This window comes from Anopheles maculipalpis, chromosome 3RL, assembly GCF_943734695.1.
Source record: "Anopheles maculipalpis chromosome 3RL, idAnoMacuDA_375_x, whole genome shotgun sequence".
Classification (NCBI taxonomy): Eukaryota; Metazoa; Arthropoda; class Insecta; order Diptera; family Culicidae; genus Anopheles; species Anopheles maculipalpis.
The window spans coordinates 52,973,375-52,998,295 of NC_064872.1; the positions used below are offsets into that span (position 1 = coordinate 52,973,375).

The following is a 24,921-nucleotide window of genomic DNA, read 5'->3' on the forward strand; positions in this document are numbered from 1 at the left end:
TAGGAACAAACCGAGGACTTCTATTAAATCGAACCAAGCGAATGAACTAAAACAATCGTTGGCTGAGGTTGGCGCTGGGCCGAGGTTAACTTGAAGGCAACTTTGTGAAGAATAAATCTACAAAAAGATAGCACCCAAAACGTATGGCCCATAAATCACACTTTGCAGAAAGGGAAATTTATACGCCATCCTGCCGTATCGGTTTCCTTTACGCGTCCCTCACCTGGTACGAAAGACAAAACGGCCGATCAAAAGAAAATACCAGTATTTCCTCAATTACCTTCCATCTCCGTCCGGTTGCAGCGTGTGGCTGTGATATAACTCATGCGAAATAGGTTTCGTGGGTAGAATTGATTTTCCTTTCCCATCATAATCATCATCATCATCATCATCACCGTCACCCACACCGTATGACTTTGTGCGTTCTTGGGAGGCTTTTGGGGAACTGGTGATTGTAATGGGAATTATTATTAATTTCCACCGGGGAATAATCATTTCTGTATTATTAAAAATCGTTGTCGTATGCACAAAAATACCATACGTGCCGTGTGACGCGGGCACCCGTTACAAATGGCAAATGGCGGGTAAGGTGTTTGGTTTGATTCATTTGCGACCCGCTGCGCTTACATGCTGTTTTAATGTGGAATGCTTTCTGGCACACAAATATTTGAATGTTGCATGAGCTATTTGACGAATGACTCTGTGACGAGGACATTTTCGGTTGATAGTTACAGTAAACATTTATGTTGCAAACTGCAAACATAGCCTGTTTATAACGCTGTCCTTTAATCAATGTTTAATTAAAAAAACTTTTACAAATGAAGGCTTAATAAAAATAATGCTTTTTCGTCATCCGTCAAAGTCATTTGGTAATGCAAGAGAGGAGTCTAACGAATGATGAAACACATGAAATGAGGCACATTTTTACATGATTGATTGTTTCAATTTGAGCAGCAATTCTTTTATTGATATTTTTTATCAAATCGAGCAATTACATAAAATATCAGGTGAACAAATTTAAATCTTTTTCTCAGAATGGAACGAGGATCCCGACGAACTTATGTCACATTTAAAGTCCCCTCCACCAAATATCGATCCTACTGCCGTGGGTTTATCGATCATTGCAAATAAAATGTAGTGAAGCTCATTTGAATTTTAGCTTGTTTGCGTATAGTTGTTATACACCTAAAAATAACGTTTATACTCATCGGCTGCAAAAGGATTTTAAAAGGACATTAAAAGCTTGAAAATTCTGTATAAAAAAAATAAAAATGCGTTCTGATGCAGTTTGTCAGGTGAAGAAATAGTGGCGTATTCGGTATTCAGTTTTTAGGGCTCTTGGTTTGTCGTCAACGCCCCACAAACTGCAGAGTCTGTGAGTCTGAGACTGGATTTGTCAAGGATGTCTGAATGGGTCAGACGCGTTTCTATTGCTTATGAATCTACATTGGTGAATGTTGTGTTCCAATGTTGGGAGACTATTGTGCTGGTGTAACAGATGGCATCACTGCGGGAAAGGGTGTGTTTTTTGGCAAGATGAAACTCTTACCTCGTTTCCGCGAATCAAGTGTCAAGTGTGTTAGTCTAATATGGAATGGATCCCACAGCCGACAAAGTCCTGATCAACGGAGCCGCTTATAAAGATATGATAAAAATGTTTGTATTTAGTCTGTATCAAATGGGTAAAGGTAACATTCGCAAAGTAACTGGTAACTGGTTTTTCTGGTTCTATGTATACGTTTGAGTTCCTAGTCTATTGCAGGTATACGGACCACCGTACCAGGGACGTAATTCCCGGCGGATGGATTGAATGATCGAGAGTAGGTTGAAGTTGGTGAGGGTCTGTAGTTCGCTGTTGGCTTTGGTGCTGAGCGCAATTGATTCTTTTCTCTCCTCAAATTTTTCTCGCTAGCGGTAATCAATCTCGATACTGGTAGAATAGTTGGTCCGGAGCCAGGTGTTCATGACGCGTTGAGCGAGAGCATCCTCAACAGGTTCAGCCGTTTGTCTGCTTCCTTGCTGTTCCTGTTAAAATGATGAATAAAAGGCAGGAGTCTGTCGAAAGTTGCACCAAGTATGTAATTTACTGACAATCAGCTGCGAGGTAAAAATATTTGATGTAAAAATCTCTATTTTTTGTGAAGAACATACAGGCGTTATGTCCTTGTCGCTTTTGTGCCATAAAGGAACGACGCGTCCATTTACGGACCGGTTTAAGTGTTATCGTTGGTTTCCGATATTTGCCGCGAGAGGGCTTAGTGCGGTCGGTCCCACATGAACGAGATCCGGCCTTTTCGATCCTGATCCTGGCCGAGCAAGTGGGCGAATTTTTAGTTATGCGTAAAATAAAGAAAATAGAACTAAAGAAACCCTGTTTATCGAACTTTAAAACAGTCGGTCAGGAGGGGCGAGAGCAACAGTCCTCCTATAACTCCTTCTGTTGTTCTATAACTCTGTTAACTTTCGCAGTCTTCGGCTACTGTCTTTGCGCTGGACAACACACACACACGAAGTCAAAAAGATATTTTAATACCTCTCTATGTTATATAGGGGGTCATCATAGTAGTAAACCAGGTGAATATGTAATATATTTGAACGACGATCCTGGAGACCCTGAGAAATTATCCGATTCTGTAATCCATAAAAATTACTCTCTTCAGAGGTGAACAGATGTCGATCGACTTTTGGGGTTGTGACCTCAATTACTCTTTTTAACTTTTTTTTCCTTTACGACAGGACTTTTAGAATTACAATGAACAAAAATCTTAATTTTTAATCCTTCAATTATTCACTGCAGTTTTAAAGCAACGCTTATAGACTTGTATTTTGTCAATCTTTACACGGTAGGATCAACAAACAAGTCAAGGAAGCCAGTAAATGCAGGGTCTCTGGAAGTAATAGGGCAAAAAAATAAGAACCAATTTCTGTAATGAGTCCTTCCTCAACTGAATTCCGCTCGTATTTATTTATTTGCAGCGATTTTCAGCTTGAGCTATTATTATTTGGTATCTTTAAAATTATTATTATACTTTTCTTTCTCAAAAATATAAATAATTTAAAGACATCGTGCATTGTGCTTTTGATACCTTTTTCCTGCAGGTTCAATCAGTATGAATATCTATCCGTAATGCGTGCATATTGTGTTTATGACCACAGTTTACACCAAACACTTCTAGCAAACGCAAACGTGCCAGTAGTATGTTTCTACTCTTTTCAAGTTCCCAATCACAAACAACATAATAAAATATGAACATACAACGATACGTGGCAGCAAATTTCCCGGAAAAAAGGCACCAAAAGAAAGCGTTACACAGTGTTCGTATGCGTTCTGAGTTTTTTTTTTTCTTTTGCATCATTTCGATGATACGACACCAGCTTTCTCGTCATTTTCACCATCGGATTTTTTCGATACCCCAGTGCCTGAGTGGAGAAAAGTGCAGCATACACACAACAACAAAAACTAACCCGTTAAACATCAGCAAAATGAAAGTACGAGAGGAAGAACGGAGTTTGAATGTTTGTTGACGGAAGTGTCAAAGGTAGCGAGATCGTGTCACGCCTCCACCATCGACGCAGCTACAACGCAAATGGCGCTTACTTCCGGGGGTGCCATGTAACTTCATTCGTACGGGGTTCCACACAAAAACCGCCTCGAGCGAAACACACATATTCACCTCATGATTGTGCTTCATTTATGGCGTTTTCCCCCGACCATCTTTATCGGTTGGTGGGGTATAGATGATAGGCGCATAAAAGTAAACGATGGAGGAGGTTTAACCATCCACTCGACTTGCACAACGGCACACACTCAGATACACACATTACAGACACAAACAAAACACCCAACAGTAACAGTGGAAACTGTTCCCTCCGGAGATTCCACGGCAAGAGTCGTTTGCCTTCCGCAGGCAGCCTTTCGCCGGAGGCTGTGATGTTGAAAGAAGAGTGTTTATTCTGCTCCCAAGACACTTCGGCTTCGAGTGTCCTTTGCCGCTTCTATGGCATCCCGGCCACCCTAAGCACTCTCCCCCCCCCCCCCTCCCCCTCCCGTGGAACAATTCGCTACAACACGCGTTTCCCAGCCTCGCAAAAAAAAACGGTACACAGCGCTCCGACACGGAGCATGTGTTCTTTTCGTTTTGGTTTTCATTTTTTTCCTTCATCTGTTTGCTATTTACTTACCTTTGCGCGGCTGTTCATGAAGCAAGCTGAGCACCAACGCATAGCTACAAAAGCGCGAAACAACGTGCCACCAAAGCCTGTTTCGCGATGTAATCCGGTATAGGCCCCATGCTCAGCAGCAGCAGCTCAGAAGCGGTAACAAATATGGAAATTCACCTACGACCCGTAAAGCTACCTGGTCCTTGGACTCATCCTATCGCTCTTTACCCAACATTCCCACCGGAGTTGAACGTTTCCAATTTCCCACCCCTTCTTCGGGCTGTGTGTCGCACCCGTAAGCACGTCCCGTTCCCGTACGAGAACCGTCCACCGGCAGACGGAAAAGTCAGACCGAAAACATCAACTAAATCTAATTCAAAGTTTACATTATCTCCCACTTCGCAAACGCATTACGGCCAAACCATCAGCATCATGGTACGATTTATGTTTATCATGTGGTGATTTCTGAGACGTGATGAATTTGTTTGCATGGCGGGTTAACCTAAGGAACGGGTGCGCTGGTTTTCTGCTGCACGTATGTGGTACCGGCACTGCTTAATGGCGTTTTGTTTCGACGGATTTCAAAGGATATTTGCTTGCTGTAAGGTACAGCAGTTCGCAGAACGATGTGGCAGCTGTTTTACAGGGTAAAGTAGGTAAAGCAGACGGGACGTTGTCGGCGCTGCTTTTCAAGATCTCTTCATCACAGCAGAACGACAAGCAGATGGAAAGAGTGGACACTTACGTACACTGTTACAGCAATAATGTTGAAAATATGCTCCATTTTGGTGTGGCGTTATCTAGCACTGTCTTAAATTTAAGACCTATTGAACACTGTCTATTTATTCTACACAAGGCTGATGTGCACACCTGACTTACTGATTAGCAGGGTACCACCTCTGCTCTGGGTACCTCCTATTCATGTAGGTTAATTGCGTGATTTTTCATAATTATCAATGCGAAGTTTGAAGCATCTGTCAGTGACATGAAATGGAGTATGGTTGTGATAACATCAATAGAATTGCAGGATGCTTACCTATCTAAAGTATTTCAATGAAATCGTAAATCACCTACAATCTGGATATGATTTTCATTCATCTTTAAGACTTTATGGAAGCATTTCCAAACTTTCAAACGCACACCTTTACCAACCAGAACGATCGCTAATTTACAATGCACAGTTATTTGACACCACGAAACACACGAGCAGTGCGGTAACAACACATTCTCAATAAATCTACCTCACCGCAGGGAACAGCAGCAGACTTTTACGACCATGGACTTTGATTTATCATGCAACGCTCCAAAATTACTCTTCACCCAGAGGTAAGAGTAATTGCTGCCCCGAAATGCCTTAATGCCAGCTCTGACGAGATCAATACTGCCATTGATGGGTACCAGTTCGATGGTTTCAGTACAGCATTTGTTAGTGCTACAATTTCGGGCACAATCTACTCAATCTATTGACACGAGCATGGCTATATGTTTACGCAATCACGTCAATTGGACATTCTGAGGATATTTATGAGCTTTTTCGGTACTTTTCAAAAGGTCACTCTGTCCCCGGCAACATGACTCGTTTATCCAAACATTGGAAAATTGGAGCAGAACAGTTTAATGACAAAAAAGCTAATAAAATATTTTTTTTTGCGATATCTGACTAAAAAAATACGTAAAGGCGACTAATGGTGCATATTGAATATTTGTTTTTGAAGATGGATGGTTTTTACGGCTTATTTTTGCAAGGAACTATAACTAGTTGTGGCAGTATATAGGACCTTTAAATTTGTACTAGTTTCAAAACTAATTCGTACAACATCGAACAAAACTTATACACAAATTTTGTATTGCGGATGAATCAGTTACGTATGTGGAGCATAGTCTCATCGGCTATTAGTTACATTTTTTCAAACACACAGAAGTGTATGTGAAATATATTTATTTGATTTCTCGTATCTAGCCAGTCCCCAACTTATAACGCACACACATACATATATTATTCTATGGTTGAACTTTTAAGAAGTATGCTGTCATACCTGATAAGCTAGACACTTCACATGAAGCACTATTATCGACAGTTCAGCGGTTAGTCACAATTCATCGTTCGTTGTTGAAACACATTTGCACGGGAAGTGAAGCCAATGAATGTGTGCACGCCAAAATACGAAGCTGACAATGTGGATAACAACGGTCGAATTGTGTAAGTGTGATGTGCGTTTGCATGAATCGGTTTTTTCCAGTTCATTTAATATATCTTCTTTTTTACAGAGCGCAAAACTCGTCTGTTTCGGACATCATTTCCTCATCGGTCGTGCATAACATTGTATTAGTTGATGATGCTCATTACGATATGCGACATGAACAGCGTGGTGTGGCAGTCATATTCAATCATAAGCATTTCTTCCACCTAAACAAACGCCATGGCACTGAAACGGATTGTAGCAACATCCGGCAAGTGCTGTCCGACCTACAGTTTGAGGTGCGTGTGTATGACGATCTAATGCGAAACGAATTAATACAGGTGCTGGACGATCTAGCGGGAGAGGATCACAAGAATAGAGACTGTTTACTGGTGGTGATTATGACACATGGCGAGGATGACATGTTGAACGCGAAAGATCGCACCTTTCGCGTTGATCGTCTGTGGGAAAATTTCATCGGCAAGGCGTGTCCATCGTTGCTGGGCAAACCAAAGCTATTTTTCATACAGGCGTGCCGAGGCAACAGCTACGATACCGGTGTTTGTCTGGATCATGCCGTCAAGCAAACTGCTAAAACCGTTTCAACAACATCCGCAAGAGAATTGCACCAACCAAGCATACAGCCAGGGCGATCAAAATCGATTCAATATGCCATTCCATCGATGGCCGATTTGTTGGTGATGTACTCTACCTACAAAGGTCATTATTCGTGGCGAAATTCTACGCGAGGATCATGGTTCATTCAGGCACTTTGTGATGAACTGCGCATGCATGGAAACAGTAAAGAACTGCTGCAACTACTGACTACTGTATCACGCAAAGTTGCCTACGAATTTGAATCCCACGTACCCCAGAACAATGTTATGAACAGCAAGAAACAAATGCCCTGTATCGTTTCAATGCTTACGAAATTAGTATATTTTCCCAGGAAGTAATAAAGCTGCATCGTAAAAGTGTAAGAAACAGATAATAAACTTGCATTGTAAGCAACACCGTAATCAAGAGTACACATACACTGTTCAAGTCACAATTTGAGAATACTAACCTCGATTAATTTATTGATTAATTTAGCAGATTTGTAGTCGTTACTCGTCGGCGGAATTTTAACGCCCCAGGGACAACATTAGAACGCAGGGCAAGCCAAATGGGTGTGCAAAGCTGTCTGCGTCAAGCTTAAAAGACGTTTTGCAGAGGCCCTTTACGAAGAAGCCATTCCCGGTTTTCTCAAATGGATTACGTTCGCATTAAGCAGCCATTTCTACCGAGCCTACCCGGGATAAGGTGCATTTTATTTGTGGACGAAGGATCTCTTACATATGTATATTTTTAAGGACATACGGTAAAGCCTTATGAGACTGTTCGAGAATGTCTCCAAAACGGTATTCTGTTCATTATTTACAATCAATCTTTATTGCAAAAGTTTCTTCACAGGAAAGTACACCAACTTCGTTAGCATCGAAACAACCGAGGGCATCTGTTTCATGGCATGCATCGCATCACTCTGGGGAACGTTTGATTGATAATCATAGGCAACCCTGCGCGAAACAGCTGTCAGCAGCTGCAACAGCTCCATGTGCCGCCAATTCAATTCCAATTCCGCACACAGTGCCTGTATGAATCAGGAACCACCAACGGGATTGCGCCACGACACATGCCCTTTGTACGATGAGTACATCACCAATAGATCGGCCGTTGTCGGAATAACATATTTATGTGAGGCAGAAGTATCTGTATCTACATAGCCATTACCCAGCTGCACTCCCTTATCGAACGCGGTGCCTCGGCAGGCTTGCACAAAGAACAACTTTGGTTTACCGAGCAGCGTTGGGCATGCATCGCCCATAAAGTGTTCAAACAGAATGTCTACTTTATAGGGCTGATCGTACGCATAAAGTACGTCATCATCGCCATGTGTCATGATCATTACCAACAAACAATCACCTTCCGAGTGATCCTCGCTGGCAAGTTCTTTTAAAACACGGCAAAGCTGCGCAAAAGGCAGATCTTCGTAAACACGCACATCAAACTGCATATTAGTGAGGACTGTAATTGCGGTACTGCAATCCCTGCTGCTTCCTTCACGTTTGCTCATCAGCTTAAAATTCTCATGGTGTAAAATGATGGCCATCCCACGGCGTGGATTGCTTGTGTCGTACTCTTCCTCCAATGTGTCGGTAGCATTCTGCCTATTCATCAAAGGTTGCACTTGCTCAGGTGGTGCCAACGCATTGCTCCTACTAAATAGTACAGAACAATTTAGATACCTTACAAGAATAATTCTATATTACATTACTCACATCCTATTTCCATCCCTAATGTGGTCAGTTGTGTGTTCAGCCGAAAATGAACTCATCATTTCACGAGTTCTTTCTTACCACCCTGATAGCACCTTTCTCTACTACTGATATGACATATTTTTAACTACACTATGGAGCCTCAACATCATCGAAGCTTCTTATCAATTATGCAGGGGTTTTCTTGCCATGATTTGGAATGTACATTTTTTTAGTTATTAAATTATTAAGTTGCTGTAAAGTTTCTTTCAAATTAACAAACTTGCTATCGTAAAATTACCAGATGTACTGAATATAAACATTTTTGAGTAGTTTTTAACATACGGATGGTTTATTATTTTTTTTTTTTTTATTCGTGAAGGACGGCCAGGCTGTATTGCTTACAATAAACTTAAAAATAAGATACTTCTTTCATCTTTGCTGGGAGACATTTCCTTCTTCGAGCTGTGAAAAGGCACCATATCCCGGGTGTGCTTGGTTGTTCCGTTGCGTATATTCCGTCATCCAAATCCAAAGTCGTGTTCATATCGAGGGTCTTATCGTGTGAGGGCAGCTTATCCTAGGGTATGTCAGGCGTTTCCAAGCCAGATTTTCGTGGTCCCAGAGCGTGCGTTTCGTGGTCCAGATGGTAGCGGGGGTCTTGATCGTTTTCCATTTCGAAGGTTCCTTTACTATGTTTGATCTTGAAGTCACGTTCGTGTCCTTCATCTCCCCGTCGCTGGTTTGTCCATCCATAGCATCGGCCGGTGCAACTTTTTCCATATGTATTGTACCCAACCCTTCACGCATCGTACTCATTCATTCATTCATCATCATTCATACAAGCGAGGTACAACATATATAAGACAGACAAACAGTGGAGTTTTGTATTGTTGAAGATGACTAAAAATAATGCTTCTCGTCTAATACAATTTCACAAATTTGCCAAAACTTTGTCTTGAAAGGCCAGTAAAATCACGACCTCACGACCATTATTAAACAGAGGAAAAACATTACATTCAAAAAGGATTTTTATAGTAATGGAAAGTTGAGCAAACAAAAACATTATTTGCTGTGTCATTTTTTTTCTTTTTATTTATATTAATAAGCAAATAATTTTTAATTTATTTGTTTCAATTCATTTTATTCGCATTTACGTTCTGAACAGCGAAACGAGTAACCCTGCCAATGTCAACATCGATTCTTATCAATGCAAACTTCCACTTCAAGTTATCCTTCGAATGCCATACATCATTAGAACTTTACTTTCATGTTTGTTTTTTTTTTTCAACAAAAATATAATAGTATTATGATGTAATATTTATTTGTGTTATTGCATTTGTGCTATGACTCACAATCAGTATCAAGAATTACTTACTGCTTAACTTTAGAGAAACGTATTCATGGCGAATAAAAAACTGTTATTACCTTACGTTCTTCATTTTACTATGCGGTATGCGATATTTACGATTTGCAGGTGCGAGAGGAGCATAAATGGTGCAATTCGTGTATTAAATGAGACAAATCGAACTTATCTTACATTTTCTCTGTCATTTTTGCCTCCTACCTTTTCAAACATCTTCACTATTATGACAAATGTACCAAAAAAGCTTGTTGATGAGAGCTTCAATACATAATTTTTTAGGGCCACCATTCCTCTTCAAGGTGAACTTCCGTCGACCCTGCCCTCCTGACCCTGAGTGGGGGTCAGGTGTTATCAACGCTGTACATTTCTTATTGCTCTCACTATTCTCACGTTAGCTACATGTTTTTGCATCACTTTTCCACGCCCATAAGCAAATCGAAACGTGCAAGGCGCAGCAAATAAATCCCCAACCGTAGAAAAAAAACGGCAATACGTGCGATTCTTTGGCAGGGAATATGGCCATCTTCTACTACGGGCAAGCGTGGCGTATTTGAGCAGCATTAAAACGAGGCTGCAAACGTATGCCCTTCACAATATGGCTAGCGTACCGTGAGCGTTTCCCACGTCAGCTCAATCCTTTAGGAAATATTTCAAGAACGTCGCTTTTCATTCGGTGCGCCACATCACCGCTGCATTGGGCAACGCAAGACAGCCCATGCCCATGCTGCTTCGCATTCCCATCTATTCCCATCGTGATCGTCATAGAGGTAAATTCTGCTGAAAAAGTTCCCTTCGCCAGCGTGGAAGTCACAGTCGGCGGGCAGTCCTAGCGGGAACTTGCACACCGCACAACAAGGGAGCCATCTGTCGAAAGGAACACCATTCCCATTTGCTCAGTGCACTCCCTCCAGGGAGCGCTGGTGGATTGTTCGAAAGTGAAATATTGTTTCAAGGATTGGACAAGAATGCCAGCCCGGCGAAAGTGAGCAACCAGAGTATAAACTCTCACGCTCGAACACTCAACAAGGCACGGCCCTGGGCAAAAGGCTTTCCTTTTTTTTTTGCTTGCTTGCTGCTACAACGCCGACCGAGCTGGAATTAAAGCGGCAAGAAAGACAAATCCGGAAATCGATTTTGCCCAAAGCCTCCTTCGCCAGCGAATCCATTGTCGGGGCAGATGACAGGCAGGAAAAATGGACCCATGATCCGGATAAATGTGAAGCGAGTGCAAAACTGTAGGCGACAAAAAAGAAACAAATGCATCAGATGCTCGTTGCTTAGCAGAAAGCGAACTTCAAGGTATGCTACAGTGCTCCAGGATAACCGGATAGAATCAATGCCCATTACGGTGAGAAAAAAAAAAGTGAGTTCATTTACGCAACTAACTCTCCGGCCTCGGGAAGGCACTACCGGACATCCGAAGCAGACTCGGAATGTACCGTAGGGCTAACGCAGCAGGATCTTCTACTGGAGATGCACATCTCTGCGTCGTCAGCGTACGATCGAGTTGACAAATGCCAGTGTCCCACCCTGGGCGCTGGTTTACACGTGCCGGAAGCAGTCGAGATCATCGACGCGCGAAGAACTTCATTATGTGACACTAATTAATCCCAAGCCACCCGTTGTAAGCGGTACGGAAGAACATTATCATAATTTTATTGCGTCGTTAACGAATCCTCACGATACGAACGCCTCGGATTGCGTACTTTGTCGTCGTAGTCGTTACCGTCTCGCACAATCCGAAGGTGAGATGAGCTGATGGTTCCTTCATTAGAGCACCCACCCCTTCGGTGGAGAAATCTCGTACCGACACCTTCACAGTCGCATTGCTGACCCTCCGGAGGTGGTAATTCTGCAAGAGAGCAGAAAGTAATCCCAGTCCGAGGATGGTGTGCTAATGCGCTGAGGAGGAGTTTAATGTTTGTACATTAAACACACTAATTATGCTTGTGCCCTTGCTAGTCGTTTCGTTCTCTACGGTCGGTTAATGATACCGCGATAGGTAGACGCGACGATGTTGCATACAAATCTCTATGATATGTTTTCTACAATGACGTTAGCCACACATTGGACATCATTTTGGTACTATTTATGTTGTACAAAAAAAACGAAAATATTTTCTACGAAAGCGATGTGATTAATAATTAAATATGTGATCGTAGATTATGTTTGAAAATCTGTTTAAATAAAAATCTGTAAATACTGTTGACACTCACTTAGATCACAAAGTTTCCAAATCTTCAACCGGTATTTTTTCTTAAACATCCGTATCTGCAAAATTTTCAAACTATGGATACTTTCAGATTGTTTCAAATAACTACAGATAGTTATTTTTCCTTACTTTGAATTGCATTAGGAGTGGTAGTCGAGGTAGTAACGGCGAAGGTCTTGACACCTCCTTCCCAAGCCTAGGACTGACTATCCTCCCAGTGGCGGATTAACCAATGGGCGGAGATGGCAGCCACCAAGGGACTCGCCAACCAGGGGGGCCTCGCCAACCAGGTGAGCCTCACCGACCAGGGGCCCTCTTCTAACAGGAGGGGTCGAATTATGAGGATGAAGGTCCTCTCAGCACTTCTACTTCTGATAAAACCCCGCAACAGCATGGTGTTGGGCCCACAATATCCATTCCCACAAACTTCTTCATCCGCCACTGTATCCAACGGGCAAAACGAAGTTAAGAAAAATCATAAAAGTCTGGCCACCCTCGTGGTTTTAGGACCAAAAAAAGGGAAGAAGTATTTTTGAATATGTGCATACGCAATCATAGATTCAGATATTGTATGTCTTTTCTAAGATCTAATGAGTATATCCCAATTTACGTTCTGAATGTAAACCTCTTCTTCTGTTTGTATTAATCTTTTCATTCATGTTTGCATCCATAGGAGTGGTTTCATGTCCTAATAAACCATTTTAAACTTTTTTCCCTTTAACCCATTTTAATCCTTTAAACTTGTTCGTGAAAGGACACAACGTGAAAACATGTCTGTCCTTGCCATCTTTAGCACTTAAGTTTGATTTAAAGCGTTCAAGTAACAGGGCATTCATCGATCGAACCCTCCTGCTTTAGCGTGCCCGTACTTCGGCGCTCCTGCCAACAAGTTAACACTTGACATTGATCGGATACTCGAATCGATTGGCAAAACGTAGCGAGTACGAAAATCTGATACCCCAGCAAAAATATACAACCGTTGCAAGGGCACGCCAATGGTTTTGACCGACGTTGTTGATCTTTCTACCCGGCACTATCCAAAAAGAACCTAGCTGCAAACTACGCATCCAACATTCCAAGTTTATATCATCATCTATCAGACGAGCAACCGTCAACTGCTGTGTGCATCCAGTGTGGGGACTTGAAATGCCAAATAAAACATCATAACATCAATCAAAGCCCCAAACGGTGGCATCCAATCTTGTGCAGTGCAGCTCCTTTCGCTCCAAAAATTCTTGGTGCATTCGAATGTATCGGCATGTAGAGTAGCGTGATGCTCGCCAGGTTGTTCAGGTTTGCCTCAAGTACGGTAGAACGGATGGTGTTAGTAGATACATTTGATTCACCCTTTCCGGACCTAATCAGCCAAAAGCAGGTTAGCTTTTCCGTTGACGATGACGGTATCGCGTATACCACTAACAGCATCCGACCGGACTTGTTTCCACCGTGCGAGTCGATATGTCAGCTATCATTAGATGGAAAAGAATCGAAAAGTTTAAAAGCTCACACGACTGCGCTTTGGTGCATCCAAAAAAGGAATTTTTGATTGATGCAAGCTGAAACATTTCTGCCGCACAGTCACCTGTTATAAACTACCATTTTGATTGCTACCGTTGACATGTATCAATGTTGGATCATTGCTCGTTTTTTCGTACTGGCTTTTGCACGAGTTAACAAACACGGGGGTTGGGGTTGGATTCGGATTCCTCGGACAGAGTAACGTTGTTGTTTAAGAGCTGAACTGAGAGTGAATGTATTTCTAAATTTCATCCTTAAATATAATAAACTATTTCTATTTCACAATATGAGGAAACAGGATGGAAGGGTTAAGGATTCGTTGTTTCGCTGCTTGCTTGATGGTGGCTTGGAGTACCTGTTGTACGACGGTTTATCAGGGAATTCCAATACGGGTCTAGGGCTGCATATGTCTGAATAGCCAGGGTACAGATGACCAGGTAAAGGTGCATGGCGATAGTTGTTGAATTTTTTTACAACAGGCTGGATGTGAAGGACATTTTAGGATGTTAATGTCTTGCAGCTGAACGGATGCTTATGTATCTGTAGCCTCTTCTTCCGGTAGATATCATAGGAGAGGGTACATCCGGTGGAAGGGTTGTGGCGACGAGCGTTAACTCACGCAGGACTGAGTACAGGGGTAAGGTTAAAGTCAAGCTGATGGAAGCCATAGATTACAGGGTTCAATCGATAACTTCAGACTCTTTTAAATTTATTTTCTTATTAACATTCGAGTATATACCAATAAGGCCGTGTTTAAAGAACAATCTGGTGAATAAAAATATATATTTCAAATCCCTTTTTCACCTTCACTTTTCATGGTGATGTTCTTAGAGTGAAGAATTAGAGCGATATTGGATGAACCCTTTTCAAATCATGTGTGACAAAACATCATTTTCACCGACAATGCATGACAAAACCCGCAAGAGACTCGTAACAGTATTCTCATGCAGCAGTAAAAAATCAATAAAACGGCACCAGGTGGTTATTCGAAATAGTTTCAACAAGAATCATTAGTTCTGGTGCTTAGTGAGCAAGTAGATGCACCATTAACCCTTAGTACCCACACGCCTTTGGCGTAAATTGACCATGTTATTGGAAGTAAATTAGGAGGCGAATGTGGTCTCAAAGAACCAAAGCACAAAGCCCAAACCAACATTTACAAAGTCTTTTCAAATGTTCAACGAGTTACTTTATTTATAATTTCATTCGATTCAATGCTTTTGCTTCAACGGAAAGTTCTATTCACAGCAATATTTATTAAAATATCACACCAGAACAAAAACGGTAGATAAATTGATTTTTAATGCACCCGTCAATTTGAGTAAAATATAGAGCGCCTGGCTAGCTGGCAGTATCGAAAACGCCCGCAGCAAAACTGTCGGTACAAGGACAGGACATGCAATGGAAGCTAGCCGCACATGCCGTCAGGTTGAGGCGGCAAGATAGAGTCGTTGCCTAATCCTGGCTTTACAATTTTCGTACCATATCGGGATGCCGTCTTTCAGTGTATAGTGCAGCGCCGGAAAACTGTCATGGGAAAATGTTCAAATACACTGCGAAAAACTTTGCGCAACATTCTTTACCCGTAACCTGACCTGACATTAAGCTTCTTTGCAAAAGTTTATCACCTCGTGGCATGCAGCGGTAGCCAACGGACGCGTCCGAGAAAATATACATAAAACCCTCGTCCCCAATCGTCCAGAAACGGTACCGGGACGCAACGGTAAACGGCACTTAGAGTAAAACAAATGATAAAATAAGCTCAAGAGGTGAAAGTTTTAGCACTCGTGCTTGTATCACCTTGCCTTGGCCGGGTGGCAATGATTGGCGTAATGGACCAAATAGAAACCCTTAAATGCTTAATCCTGGTTAGGTGTTTTTTTTACCGAGTCTCACCGACGATGCTGTGGGATGTGACACTTTATGAAGCCACTTAAAGTTAATAAACAATAAGGATCCTTATTTAACGATCGTTTGAGGATTGAACTATTTCTTGTGTACTGATAATTTTGAAAACATCTTTTTTAAATTTTTGGTTAATCCTTTCTTATTTTCCATTGGATGGAACACCAAAACGGACCGCTGGTTTTATTTCAATTTTTGTTGAATGCAACTTATGGCATTAAAGGTTTCGGGTGGAGACCAGCTGTTCGGATCGAGAATAGATTGAGCTGCATGGAAGGGGCTTGGCTCCATCTGTGTTGAATTTCCATCGAACTCGTCGAAGCTTTCGGTCGGTGATGGTGATTGCATTCGACATTCGATAAAAGAAATACCAGGCGTGATACCATGTGGGAATAAGATCAAATTTCCATCTGCATAGCATTACGTCTACTATCCGGTCAATGCCAAAATCATTCGCTTTTCCGCCCGCGCTGCTTACCAACGTTTCCTGCCACGCCACGAGACGTGGCTCTGAGTGTTTCACAGCCTACACACTGCTGGATTTGGTGGGCGATTCGTAACATCTTAGAACGGCTTTGACTCCCTTAAGGCCCGCTTCTAGACAGCACCAGCCACAGCCACGACGAGGATGATGGTGATGATGATGCTCGGAAGAGTGCATTTTAAATAATGTATTCTTCATTATCATATGTTTCGTAGCTTTTCCGTCTCGTTTGTTTGGTGGTGCGCTCTGGTTCGCTTTCGGACCCCAGCCAGGGGTTTTTGTCAGCTCAGATTGGGATAGTACAATACTTGGAGACAGCTATTGTGACGATGAATATTTCAACGCTCAAACCTAACACCCTCCAACACATACGCAAATACTACCAGCAAAGCGCTTATGGTTACCATATCCACATAAATCACATATGAACATCCACTTTCTGCGTACACATTCGTTCCAGCTGGCAAACCGCAGCTGGCGGAAAATGTTGGAATGGGCGAACCACGAATGTAGGGATTCTTTTTTTCTGGTATCGCTTATCTTGAACGCTGGTGGTTGCTAGTGGTGTGTAAGTCAATGCTGCGTACCTCAACCATTGATTCATGTTTATGAAGCAGGTCATGAATGTTAAGTCTCGCGCTTGTTTCGTGCGTACTGTGTATCTTTAAAACCATTGGGTGAACCTTACATTGCAAACGAGACATTCTAATCTCAAACGTTGATAGCTGAAAACAAGTATATAATGCATAATTTTCTCAATCGTTTGTTCTGTTTTGCAGACTCTTTATGAATGATTTTGATATTTGAAAACAAAAAATCATTGAAACAAAAATTAAAGCAATGTTTCAACAAATTGAACGAACCTCAATTTAGAAGAAAATAATTTCAAACTTCAAGTTTGCTTGCACACAGGAAAAATATGTTTTGATTACATTGAAATTGTTGGAAAATGGAAATCTAGCGAACGGGTTTACCTATCGAGTTCTCAAAACATTCTCCTGCACAAATCCAGGAGCTCTAGCTCACTATGTTTATTCTGACTTTAGAACACCGCATAGACAAATAGTCTGTTCGGTAAATGGAAATGGAGCTACTTAAATCCACCAAACAAGAGCTGTTGAGGCGGTGCATCAGTGAATTATCTATAAAACGTGTAATGTTTTAGCACTTCTAGTGATTATTAAAGCATGCTAACAAACTATACGCTTCCCTCACCAAACGAACACACGTAAAGTAAACTCCGGTGCAGCTCCGGAAGTTATTTGCTGCATATTTTTATGAGTGAACGCTCCAATTCACCCCAAGAGAGGAGTCAAATTTTAGTATCAGTTGAAGCAAATCCCATTCTCTTTCCCGCTTTCGTTCTCATAATATCGATGAAGAACTCACGCTTTTTTTTTTGCTTACCCTTATTTCAACCAGTGGATAGCTACTCTACTGTAAAATTGAACTCATTCATCGCTTTCCCGCTAAACACTGTGGTTTGCCCGGGGTTTAGGCTATCGAGCCGGCTAGCCTCTGATTGAATCCCACAAAACCCATCTGCCCCTCGCTATCGCTCGTTCGAACGGAACCGAGCGAAAGGTTTGAAAAGTGCCGTTTTCTATCTTCACTCAGAAATTGATGGCATCTTACGGTCAGAAGCTAACGAAATCGATCCCCCACTGCTACCATTGCAGTCTTGCCTTTGACTAGCGCTCGTCCTCGTCCTTTGATAAAATGTGATTTTCTCCGTGCAAATATTTGCTTCTTCGAAAGAAATTGACATTTTCTATTCATTCATCTCACTGCGGGATGTGATGCATAAGAGTGTACGTCTTGGTACACTCCGATTGCGACGACCACGGCGCCGACAGATACATCCGCTTTCGTATGCGTTAGGTAGCCACACGATCGTAAAAATGGTGCCTTCATGATGAAATTGCTGCTTCACTTCCCTGTACACAATATCTATGTAAACTTCTTCGGTTCGTTTGCTGGCCCACTTCCTGTCACGTGGTTTTCTAGATTTTCCATCTTCATAAAATGCATCTGAAGCGGGCAGAGTTTCTCCGATCTTTGCAAATCTACCAAAGAGCTAGTCTAATCGATGAGCTTCACACAGGGAAGCTATTTTGCCGGAGTTAGCTTTCCTGGCATCCACCAAATCACAACAACTATTCGTGCCAAATATGGGCAACTTCTGATGTTTCGTTCTTACAGCAATGTTTTGGCTGCCGTCCGTAAAAACTCATCAAAAGTTTGTAGAAACCGAAACTGAAATATCCACCGGCTATGGCATACGGAGCAAGCCCAACAGCAACAGCAGCAGCAGCTTGCTTGTTTGCGAAGCACTCAGACGCGTTGGCAGTAAGTGGTTTACCCTAAGGTTTGTCTAACGATCCGCAAAGAGTGGCAAAGTATACAAAACTCTTCCCAAACGTTGGCTGGACTATTTCGTGAATGTGCCAACCGGGGTTCATCAAGACGTCCGGTTGTAATGAACTCTACCCGGCATGGGACATAGGTGTTGAATGCACGCAGCAACACAACACAGCTTTGTTCTGTTTGCTGTGTGCTCTGCAATGTGCCACGTCTTGTGTGAAATACCATGCGTCTCCATTTCACAGCAAGGCAATCGGGACGAGGATAAGGAAGGATTACTTTAAACTGCTATGTTCAAAGCTGAAGCTCGGTGGATGATCGGCAAGTAAAATTGTCTTGTGCTACAAAAATTGTTGATTCAAATCAAGACTTAGCTAAGCCTGTCCAATGTAAGTAAGCCACACCATTCAGCAATAATAAGTTAATATAATAAGCAACTGGATTTTCAAAACCTAAATATTTTTTCTATATTTTGTTGTTTGATGCCTTAACACTTTTTTTGCCAGAACAAAGTCATTATTGAACTCAATAAAAGCATAAATATTTATTCTGTATTTCCTGCAAAATAGTTGTAGGGCAACTGTTTAATTTTTTTTAAATATCAACGATAATTTAAACAACAAACAGTCGATGTCTCCAAAAACTTCCCAACAATTAGTAAAAATTAAGCTCGGATAGCAACGTGGTTAGTTCGTCTAATGATTATATGTGAAACGGACACATTTAAACCACAAGCCTAATCCTGCCACGTTTGCATGGAAAGATTAAGTGCTTATATCCCCTCTGTTGCATCTTTTGCTAATCCATAATTACCTGTAATGGTGTTAACATGTCGTCTTACGCTCAAAATGGCATTTCACCGTGATATGCACCATTACCATTCCAAACTAGGAACTGCATCCGATGCCAGGAAAGCAGTGTCAAGCACTGTCCCAACAGTGCCATTTCTTACCATCATGCGGGCCGAGTCTCTGAGGACGCACGAAAGTTTGCCAGATTTTCCAACAGTGCCTGCCTGCCAGTTGCTAGCCACGATGGGACCCTCTTTCAAGTTGAAACATTTAGCAAACCACGTTCGGAGCGAACTGGGACGAGCGATAGAGAGAGGGAGAGAGTCGAAACAGAAAAAAAAGTTCCGTGTCCTGTGTATGGAGATTTATTGTGTCGATAGCAGATCCACAACGTCAAGCCAGAAGCACCAACCTGGGACCATTCGGGTGCTTCAGCTGCAACGCTCATCCAGGATAGCTTAATTACAGTCACCGTGCTTTAGCCATTCTTCGGCGCGCTTAATACGGTTGCCATAAATCTTCCAGCCTGTCGAATGCGCTTTGAATAAATGTCTCCTTTGAACCGTGAACGAATGTCAAACTACCAACCGAGACATAGCCGAGACACCCGGTGGAAACCCGGCCCAAAACCGAGTGCTATCTTACCCCCATTTGAGCCATCAACAGTGTTTGGTTTTCGTTTATCACTTGGTAACCGCTGGAAGGTGACACTGGTTCGTGTTTTTGTGTGTCAGGCACAGGTTATCTATCCTTTGGCGAGCAATTTTCTCAGACGAACCAAAACAAACTGATGGTCGACCTTACGGCCGACCGAACGATTTACGATCATCGCGCAAATGCAACGGCCAGCGTGATTCCCCCGTTGCGTCGCCGAACACGGAAGCTCGCGTGCAAAATAAAATAAAAAACACTTCACAAATCCGTTGTGACATCACTATCTCGTCGTTCAATCTGCAAAACCGCAATAAAATGGAGGAGAATCGAAACCCAACTACAGACTACAATACTACCCCCAAGTTCTCTGTCCGTTTCTCCTAGGTCGATTGATGGTATTTGCTTTCCATGCGAAGAATGAATTACGGGATTTGCTTGGGCGACGAACGATTGATATTAAACGCCAAATAAAACACTTTAATATCAATTTCCTTGATCCCCGTCGGCACTCGGCCCGCTTCATCGGAGGACACACGCGCAACAAGCAGTAAATGCTGAAAAAGGCTCGGTCGGGAGACAGAAAAAATAAATCAATACACGTGTTTGCGGATTGTGCTCTCACCAACCGGGAGCTGTTAATCCCAAAACAAAGAGATTTCATGTAATTTTCAACTATAATTTGTCGATACAAATGCTATAAATTCAAGTGACAATAGTTAAACTTCTGTTGACTATGAGAGTTTCCATTTTTCATTCAATTCATTACAAAAAAAACTGAAAAGCTCGAAAACTAAATAACTGTCATCAACAAAAGAAACAGTGTTCGCTACAAGCCATTGAATAACCGACATGATGCAACTAATGTCACATGTAAACAGCTCTCCTCAAGATTGAGTTCTTTGTTTTCCTTCCATTTCAAAGTTTGCAACATATATTATGCCCCTGACATTAGCCGCAACCTAATCTGGATAAGCAAAAAACAATCTACCACAACCGAGCACAACAATGTTTCATAGTTCCAATTTTAGCTGGCAGCATTCATTCGCAGCCACTCAACCCACCGGTCTACCATTCGCCATGGTTTTGCCCCTTTTCTTCGACGCCGAAGATAAGTTATTATAACCGTCCCAGATGAGCCCAGTTTAATATGGACTCAATTTCTGCATTGCAGCTTTTTTCGAGCACAATCAACATCAACATGCGCTTTCGTAAATAATGCAAACGGAGGGAACGCTCTTTGTTAGGGCGCTTTGGGCGGGCCGGGTAGAGCTGGTGGTGTGGCTGGACCACACGATATCGTTTTCGATGATGAGACGGTTTGTTTTTGAGATTGGTGCTTCCATGCTGCGGATAGTTTCGGATTTCCACTCCTTTCTATGAATCTTACTTGCTAAGAAAACAATCTCCCGTGCTGGAAGGTAGCAATGCGCAAAGAATTCACATGTGTATGAGCAGCCCATAAAGCTCATACCCTAGTCTCCGAATGGCTTGTAATATTTTAAAAAGTAAAGCACACACTACTGACACTGTGCAAATACTGAATTGCATTGAAAATAACGTTTCCATAAAAAAACATATTTTTTTCGGATAGCGAGTTTTGAAAAGTTAAAATAGATGCTTGTTTTTGAGAAAGCTTCACCTCGAAGATGGCCATTTAAGCTTAATTGCAAAAACATTCTACCCTTTTGGAGCGGTCTTCCAGCAGTCAACCGGATGGTTAACAAAAACATGCATTTAGGCCTATTTATTAACACTTTTTTATTATATTTATATTTATAATTCCTCCTCAGTTTTCGGGTCAAAATTATTGGAAAATATTGTACGCTGAAAGTTAGTGCAGAGATTCTCGATAAGACGCAGCTGGAAAACGTTGGGTGCGTTAACCAACTTAGGTGCCACATTGATGTTCAGCCACCATCTCCTCCAAAGATGGCTTCACCTGTTATTCAACGCCAGATCCGGCCAAAACACCATGTCTTTGACAGGCATTTTGTACTAAAAATTTCCCCGTTCTTGATCAATTCGGAGCGAAAGAAGGGCGGTTTTGACATTCCCTTCTCGCTGATTGTCAACCACATCAGCAGCTTTTTGGAGAACTAGAATTGTCAAATGAGCTTCACCTCGGAACTCCCTCCCTTCCGAAAAGTGAAGTGAAGTGAAGTACCCTGAAAGGCATTGCCACCCAGGGTGAGGTAGGACTCGTCGCAATTAGCTGGGAAATTGGAGTTCATCATCTTAACCATCCGCAGTGGTCGAGAATTCCGCTTCCTGACGTGTATGTCCATGTACACCAGGTACCATTGGGCCAGTTGTACCGACTTTCCAGCAAAGTGCCCTTAGCTATTTAACCCCTTTTCCCTTGGTTTTCCGCTTCATCTTCCTTTTCCAGCTTCTTGTTTCTATGGGTCGGTGGCCGTCCGGTACCGGACTTTCTTTCGATGGTCTGACTGCTGTCCAATAGTGTCAAGATGTTGTAGATGCCGTAACAGGTGTATCTGGCGTCCATAAAGTACTGCACGATATCCGTTTTCGATGCGGCGGTGTGCCGTACTCTGATCGTGCATACTTCTGCACGGAGTTCTCTTACTATTTTGCCTTCACGGTTAGATGTCCACTGATAGAGCTGTCAAATTTTGTTCCATCGGTTTCATCGGTGGAAGGTAAAACCATGATAATTCTGCAATTTTTGTCCACTTTTTTAATGCAAATATTTAGAAATAGTATAAGTATAGTATAGTATAGGAATGATGCAATATTGAATAATATTGATTAATAATAAAACAATAGTCCGGACTGACTATGCAATGAATATTGGATAGGACAGACCTCAAGAGTAGTGAGGACTGATTATCCAATGACGAGATATTATCGACAAGTCTAGTATTAAGCCATTCGATGGCCGGCGGGACCTAAGAGGTCGTTAAGCCACGAAGAAGACCTAGTATGTTGTTAAGCCAAGTAGAAGAAGAAGATGTAACAAGAATCTATTAATTTTGTGTGCCGTTCTATGTCCATGGTTGACATCTCCAAAGATCTTAAAAATAAATCTTTTGATATTCCAGCTCTATTCTATGCATAATGCTTATAATAGTAATTTGAGATTATTTTGAAATTTACAGTGGAAAAGAAAACAATTTTCGAATGTCTGACCCACAACCAAACAAATTTAAAAAAACTTAAAACCAATAGCTGCAATAGTTAATTGAACTGAATAGAAAATGCATTTCAGTTTTTAACGGGAAACACCTAATATTCACTATGGTACATGGATAATAAATTCAAGTTCAGATTTTGTTGTATTTAATTTAATAAAAACTAAACTCATTCCCCACCTCTCCTTACCATATTTGCCAGAGTCGTTATCTAAACCATGAGTGCAAGAAAAAGAAATTATTCAGAATTGCATTCACGACGTTCCAATTTACACTTTGCACGGTGAGTGTAAGAAAGTAAAATAACTACCCTCGTATAAAACTTTCCCTCACAAACCGTGCACAGTCCACATATTTCCCGGTATCTACCTTTTGAAAAATTAAATCCTTACATCCTTCACCCGGCACAAATGGGGTCGGAAATATTCTTTTCCATAAGCATAAACGATGATAGTATCACTTACAGCATCCTGACTCGACGAGCATCCTCGAGACGATTCCAAAAGTTTGCTGCAAGCCCGGTGCCACTGAGAGCCCTAGACGTAGCAACACAGGGATGATAAAAAAAAGCGCAACCAGCAATCTCAAGCCGTTCGTTCCAGCGGCCTGAGACCTTTCGGAAAAAGGGAAATCTCGCACACACACGCAAACCTTCACCAGAACGGTTCCATTAAAAGCGAATGCTAAAGTAAGCGACGACCGTCGCCAGCACGGAAACCCGAACGGAACCGTTTTTCTAGAAAAGTGAAAAAGAATATGGGCCCAGCAATGCTGTCGCCATTCGCTTCTTCGTGCCCGTCAATGCTGGCGGAATGAAGATCATAAAACGTAAGCCCTGAGCAATGTCACTTTAATCCAGCACCGATCTCGAGCAAACTTGCCTGCCTCGTCTGCAGCCCAGTTGGAACTCTGTCCTTCCTATTTCATTTATGCCATAAAATATGAGCATACACTACACGGGATTCCGTGACGGGGGTGCTGCGTAAGAATCACAAAGTATTGTGAACAAGAGCGTTTATTTTTACATTCCTTCCATCGCTCTTGATGTGTCGTCGCTGGTGCAAAGCACGTGCAACATCCAACACTCGCAGGGTGGCCCACTCGCATACCACCTTTTGACATGACGCAGGGTGATGGTAAGCTTTCGCCAGTGAAGAAAAGCTTACCGAGCTATGAGAGTAAGAAGAAAGTGTTTTTGAACGATAACAATATGCTAAAGTGGCCTGGTATTTCTTTAATCAGTTTCTGTAATGTGTAATATTTGTTGACAATTGTAACAGTTTATTACGATCATCAGTATATTGCAGAGGAAAATATAGGCTGTATTATAGTATATCGGCCATCTGATAAAATGCTCAAAGAGGTGAATGTAGTTTGAGAGACTGAAAGCTTCTATTCTAATGGCACATTAAAATATAGATCATGTGGTTCAAAAATTCTAATGGCACATTAAAGGTTTTAACTAAACAGATTTAGAAACTACATTCGTTCCTCAACAAAACACACTAGGCTTTGACGCAACGATCTGCGCTTGCATGCTAGATCCCTGGAGCTCAAGCTTTACAGCCGGCTGAATCACTTATCTATTAGTGCAGCTGATGATAACGCTGTAGGTTTTGCAGGATTTGAAAATAGTTAATCTTCTCGAATAAAAATTACTAGTGACGAGGGACACTGCTGGACTAAAGAGCTACGTGAGCAAATCAAATTGTAGAATTTGGAACAATGGTGGTGTGCAAATGATTTCCAACAGGTGTGTATGCCAACTATCAAAGAGGATTCCGAAACGGAATACTTCCACTGATCAGATCTTCCCCATGCGGCATATGTTGAAGAAGAT

The 24,921-nt window shown here is 41.9% G+C and overlaps 5 protein-coding genes across 5 annotated transcripts in view; 2 read left to right on the forward strand and 3 right to left on the reverse strand.

Annotated features, from left to right (window-relative positions):
* LOC126561389 (tectonin beta-propeller repeat-containing protein) overlaps nucleotides 1–24,921 on the reverse strand; it is a 445,867-nt gene that overhangs the window by 296,171 nt on the left and 124,775 nt on the right. The gene's annotated exons all lie outside the window — the stretch shown is intronic.
* The window catches only part of LOC126563311 (LITAF domain-containing protein-like), a 317,379-nt gene that overhangs the window by 260,480 nt on the left and 31,978 nt on the right, over nucleotides 1–24,921 (reverse strand). The gene's annotated exons all lie outside the window — the stretch shown is intronic.
* The window catches only part of LOC126562199 (protein arginine methyltransferase NDUFAF7 homolog, mitochondrial), a 259,818-nt gene that overhangs the window by 220,089 nt on the left and 14,808 nt on the right, over nucleotides 1–24,921 (forward strand). The window lies entirely within an intron of this gene.
* Nucleotides 6,303–7,297, forward strand: LOC126562693 (caspase-1-like). Its single transcript, XM_050219259.1, has 2 exons — nucleotides 6,303–6,361; nucleotides 6,430–7,297. The coding sequence occupies exons 1-2, from the start codon at nucleotides 6,303–6,305 to the stop codon at nucleotides 7,295–7,297; spliced, it is 927 nt and encodes a 308-aa protein (XP_050075216.1).
* Nucleotides 7,981–10,189, reverse strand: LOC126560773 (caspase-like). The gene is made up of 2 exons (XM_050216724.1): nucleotides 10,176–10,189; nucleotides 7,981–8,596 (listed from the first exon to the last, which is right to left on the reverse strand). The coding sequence occupies exons 1-2, from the start codon at nucleotides 10,187–10,189 to the stop codon at nucleotides 7,981–7,983; spliced, it is 630 nt and encodes a 209-aa protein (XP_050072681.1).

Bases quoted from the DNA above. Each gene is read 5' to 3' on its own strand.
- LOC126562693 (XM_050219259.1), top strand. From the start codon at position 6,303: ATGAATGTGTGCACGCCAAAATACGAAGCTGACAATGTGGATAACAAC. The intron at 6,362-6,429 runs GTAAGTGTGATG...TCTTTTTTACAG, and splicing joins GATAACAACGGTCGAATTGT to AGCGCAAAACTCGTCTGTTT.